Genomic DNA, 5050 nt, shown 5'->3' with positions numbered 1-5050 from the left:
CTGGAAGTTATCATCTAATCAATTCACTGGCACTGCTAAGCCCCGGCTTGCTGTTGCTGTGGCTGGGTTGGTTTTTCCCGGCTCTTTGCTTGCGTTTGCAGTTTTGCTGTGCTCTTTAACCTTATTTTAACTCTGCTCATTATTCGCTTATGGCCGGAGGTTAGAGAATTCATTTTGACTTAGGAAAATTCTGATTGTCATATGCTTCGGGTCAAGTTGTATAGAAATTATTAAAATATGGAAATAACATTTCATATTGAATTAATAGACGGGTGATGGTTCACTGACATAGCTTGTGGCCTGGCTGCCAATTGGAGTGGGTGTGAAGATTGACCATGTCCCACTTCTGTCGTGGAATCCCAAACTTTAACGTTACTTTAATAGTACCACAGGATAAATGGATGAGTTTTTTTTACTTAACTATGTCTAGGCTAATGCGTACTCCTGGTGACCCTAGGCTCCTTTGCGTTTACGTCCGTCTCCTGCAATTCGCTGTGCTCTGCTCTGTCTGCTCCCTCTGACCCTGGGAGTTTGTGAACTGTCACCAGTAGGTCATGGCAAATGGCTTTTCATGACCTCCACGTGCCATGCTGAGGCCTGGGTTGGTGTTGTTTTTATTCGTTATATATATTTTTAAACAATAGAAATATGTATCGGAAAATTACTTGTTAATATTAAGATGGAGAAAGGGGGCATATATACAACACCATCAGCCCCACCAAAACTAAGCACCTGCCAGGGTATTTTGTACCATCGGACACTCCACCCCCACAACTCCCAATCGGTGATGGGGCAGTTGTGGAGAGTTTCCTACTTACCTGGGCAGTGTGCTCATGACCGGCTCCGGATTGACAGCACCTGCTGGGTCTGTGGGTGGGTGGGCGAGTGAGTTACGTGGAAACAGCTTACGGCATCACCATCATTACCACCATCATCATCACCATCATCATCACCATCATCATCGTCACCACCATCATTAACACCATCGTCACCACCATCATTAACACCATCGTCACCACCATCATTACCACCATCGTCACTACCATCATCACCACCATCACCATCATCACCACCACCATCGTCACCACCATCATTACCACCATCGTCACTACCATCATCACCACCATCACCATCGTCACCACCATCATTACCACCATCATTACCACCATCGTCACCATCACTAAGTTGTTGATTCTCCGTCCTTCTCTGCAGCCCCCTTCAAGTCTCCCCCCCCCCATCCCCCCGGAACCACAACTACCACAACCACCATCACCACCACCACCACAACCATCCCCACCACCACCACAACCATCACCACCACAACCACCATCACCACCACCACCACCACCACAACCATCACCACCACCACCACCATCACCACCACAACCATCACCACCATACCACCATCACCACCACCATCATCACCATCACCACCACCATCACCACCACCATCACCACCCCCATCACCACCACAACCACCACCACCACCATCACCACCACCACAACCACCACCACCACCATCACCACCACCACAACCACCACCACCACCAGCACAAAGCGATGGATCTCCCGGCGTGCTCCCAGCTCCTGCCCCTCCCCGCCCCCTCCTCCCCACCGCCACCGCCCCGCGAGGCTTCGGCTTCGGCTTCGCCGTCGAAGCGCCACCGCTGCCGGGACTGCCCCTACGGCACGGACCACCGGGGCGACCTCGAGAAGCACCGGCGCACTCACACCGGCGAGCGGCCCTACGCCTGCGCCGACTGCGGCCGGGCCTTCGCCGTCTCGGGCTCGCTGCGCAAGCACCGGCGCACGCACACCGGCGAGCGCCCCTTCGAGTGCGCCGACTGCCGCCGGGCCTTCTCCGTGCCGGGCTCGCTGCGCAAGCACCGGCGCACGCACACCGGCGAGCGGCCCTACCCCTGCGCCGACTGCGGCCGGCGCTTCGCCGACCGCGGCAACCTGCGCAAGCACCGGCGCACGCACGCCGGCGAGCGGCCGCACGCCTGCGCCGACTGCGGCCGGCGCTTCGCCGACCGCGGCAACCTGCGCAAGCACCGGCGCACGCACACCGGCGAGCGGCCGTACGCCTGCGCCGACTGCCCGCGGGAGTTTGCCGAGTCGGGGCAGCTGGGGAGGCACCGGCGTGCGCTTCACCGGATCGGCGGAGGAGGCGGCGGAGGAGGAGGAGGAGGAGGAGGAGGAGGCGGAGCGTCGCCTCCGGCGTCGGCGAGGGCGGTGCGCTGCTCCGTCTGCTCCGCTCGGTTTGCCGGCCTCGGGGAGCTGCGGCGGCACCAGGAGTCGCACGCCGGGCAGAAGCCGTTTGTGTGCACCGTGTGCCAGGGGACGTTCACCAGGTCCACCCACCTCCGCCGGCACCAGAAGGGGCACACCGGGGAGACGAGCGCCGCCCCGAAGGCCGGGAAGGCCCCCCCGAAGGGCAAGGCCAAGGGGGGGAGGGCCGCTGCCAAATCTACGGCGGCGAAAAGGGCCAAGCGGATCGCCGCGGACGCGGACGACGCCGACGCCGACGCCGGCACAGCCGCCCAGACGGGATTCGGGAAAGGGCGTCGGAAGAGCCGGCGGGCCAACAGCGGCAGAGCCGAGAGCGCAGCGGTGAGCGGTGGCGGCCACCGTGGCGGTGGTGGCGGTGGTGGTGGCGGTGGTGGCGGTGGTGGTGGTGGTGGTGGTGGTGGCGCTCCTCCGTCTCTGGTGAAGCAGGAGCTGCAGGCCCTGGACTCGGCTTCGCACTTCTGGCCTGCGGAGCGCCGCGGTGCCGAGGGGGACGACCCCTTCAGCCTGGCCAACGTCAAGCGGGAGTATCAATAACGCTGGCGGGCACAGCCAGGCAGGCAGACAGCCGGCCGGCCGGCCAGCCGGTAAAGCAGCCTGGCCAATAGCACACGATAGCAGCTCAACCAGTTGGCCGATGTCGTCATCGTCGTCGTCGTCACCATCATCATCGTCACCATCATCATCATCGTCGTCATCATGGTCACCATCATCATCGTCACCATCATCATCATCGTCGTCATCGTCATGATCGTCGTGTGAGAATTCATAACGGCGATTCTTAAACGTGGGAAGGCGACAACAAGGCACAAGACGACCCAGAGACCACCGCCAGAGACAGCCAGAGACAGACTCCACGGAGACAGAGAGACAGAGACAGACTCCACGGAGACAGAGAGACAGAGACAGACTCCACGGAGACAGAGAGACAGACTCCACGGAGACAGAGAGACAGAGACAGACTCCACGGAGACAGAGAGACAGAGGCAGACTCCACGGAGACAGAGAGACAGAGACAGACTCCACGGAGACAGAGAGACAGACTCCACGGAGACAGAGAGACAGAGACAGACTCCACGGAGACAGAGAGACAGAGACAGACTCCACGGAGACAGAGAGACAGACTCCACGGAGACAGAGAGACAGAGACAGACTCCACGGAGACAGAGACAGACTCCACGGAGACAGAGAGACAGAGACAGACTCCACGGAGACAGAGAGACAGAGACAGACTCCACGGAGACAGAGAGACAGAGACAGACTCCACGGAGACAGAGGCAGACTCCACGGAGACAGAGAGACAGACTCCACGGAGACAGAGGCAGACTCCACGGAGACAGAGAGACAGACTCCACGGAGACAGAGAGACAGAGACAGACTCCACATAGACAACACCACGGCGGAGGGACAGAGACTCCCTCGCCGGGCGAGGGAAGCCCAGACTTTACCTTGGTAAACGACAGGAGGAGAGGCTGCCACTCGCTCGGTCCGGAGCTAGACCGGTACCGCCTAGACTATTCATGAGGTCCGGTAGACTGGTTCTCTTGTGTGTGTGTGTGGGGAGGAGAGGCTGCCACTCGCTCGGTCCGGAGCTAGACCGGTACCACCTGGACCTCTGTGGAATACAGGAGGGTCCGGTGGACTGGCTCCGTTGTGTTTGGAAGAGAGGCTGCCACTCCTCCTTCGGGAGCTGCACAGGTACCGCAAGGCCGATGAGTCGGATGCTTTGATTAACAATCATCTGGTGATCGCTCAGAGGAAGAGTTCGGGGCTCTGCTGCTGAACCTGAAGCGTGCCACTTAAGAGGTCTGGGGGGCATTACCTTCAACCCTGGAATATTTGTGTCATGGTGTGTGTGTGTATATCTGTGTGTGTATCAGTCTGTCGGGAGCTGGACCGGTACCGCCTGGATCTATGCGGCATTCAGGAGGTCCGGTGGACCGGCTCTGGCTCCTGCCACCATGAGGGGTGGACAGTCCTCTACTCGGGGCAGCAGACTGCCAAACAACAGGGTGTGGGTCTTCTTTTGAACAAAAGAATGAAGGGGGTGTGGGAGCGTGGCGGTGAGGTGTGGGAAGCTGTAAGCCCCAGGCTACTTTGGGCTCGCCTTCCCATCAACCGGAGGCGAGGAATGGTGGTCGTGGTTACTTATGCCCCCACCGAAGATGAACATCCGTGGAGGGATGCAGGCAAAGCCGATGAGTCAGATGCCTTCTATGACCTCCTGTCACAGGTGCTGGCTAAAGTGGCCCCTCGGGATAGAGTCATCATGTTGGGTGACTTCATTGCCCGAGTTGGTCATGATACTGGCACCTGGTCTGGAGTGATTGGAGGGCATGGGCCAGATCAGCTCAATAACAACGGTAGGAGGCTGCTAGATTTTTGTGCAGCCCATGGGCTTGTAATTACCAACACGCTGTTCCGGCATCGGCGCATCCACACAACATCATGGATGCATGCCGGGTCCAAGCAAGAACATCTGCTGGACTACATAGTGACGGACCAGCGAATGCGAGCCCATGTCCTTGACACCAGGACCTACCGTGGAGCTGATCTGCCCTCTGACCATCGACTAGTCATCTGTAAGATGCGCCTGCCATTCTTCCACTCCGGTGGTGGGTGTACACCCAGGACCCCATTCCAACCTAAAGTGGCCTGGTCTCAGTTATCTGATGAAAGTTGCAAGCGAGAATTTCATCATCGCTTGCGGCTGGGATTGGCATCGTCCCCGACTCCTCCTGATGTCGAGGGTAAATGGGCG

General features: G+C 58.7%; 1 protein-coding gene across 1 annotated transcript; it reads left to right on the top strand.

Annotated features, from left to right (window-relative positions):
* Positions 1 to 1560: 1560 nt before the first annotated feature.
* On the top strand, positions 1561 to 4697 carry LOC116958079 (uncharacterized). The gene has a single exon (XM_032980571.2). The coding sequence runs from the start codon at positions 1561 to 1563 to the stop codon at positions 2824 to 2826; it is 1266 nt and encodes a 421-aa protein (XP_032836462.1). The 3' UTR covers positions 2827 to 4697.
* The last annotated feature ends 353 nt before the right edge of the window (positions 4698 to 5050 follow it).

This window comes from Petromyzon marinus, unplaced genomic scaffold (assembly GCF_048934315.1).
Source record: "Petromyzon marinus isolate PM22_M1 ecotype Great Lakes invasive population unplaced genomic scaffold, UKy_Petmar_22M1.pri1.0 PM_Scaffold_9, whole genome shotgun sequence".
NCBI lineage: Eukaryota > Metazoa > Chordata > Hyperoartia > Petromyzontiformes > Petromyzontidae > Petromyzon > Petromyzon marinus.
Note: the sequence above shows the minus strand (reverse complement) of the source record. Positions and strands in the feature narration are given on the sequence as shown.

Bases quoted from the DNA above. Each gene is read 5' to 3' on its own strand.
- LOC116958079 (XM_032980571.2), top strand. From the start codon at position 1,561: ATGGATCTCCCGGCGTGCTCCCAGCTCCTGCCCCTCCCCGCCCCCTCC.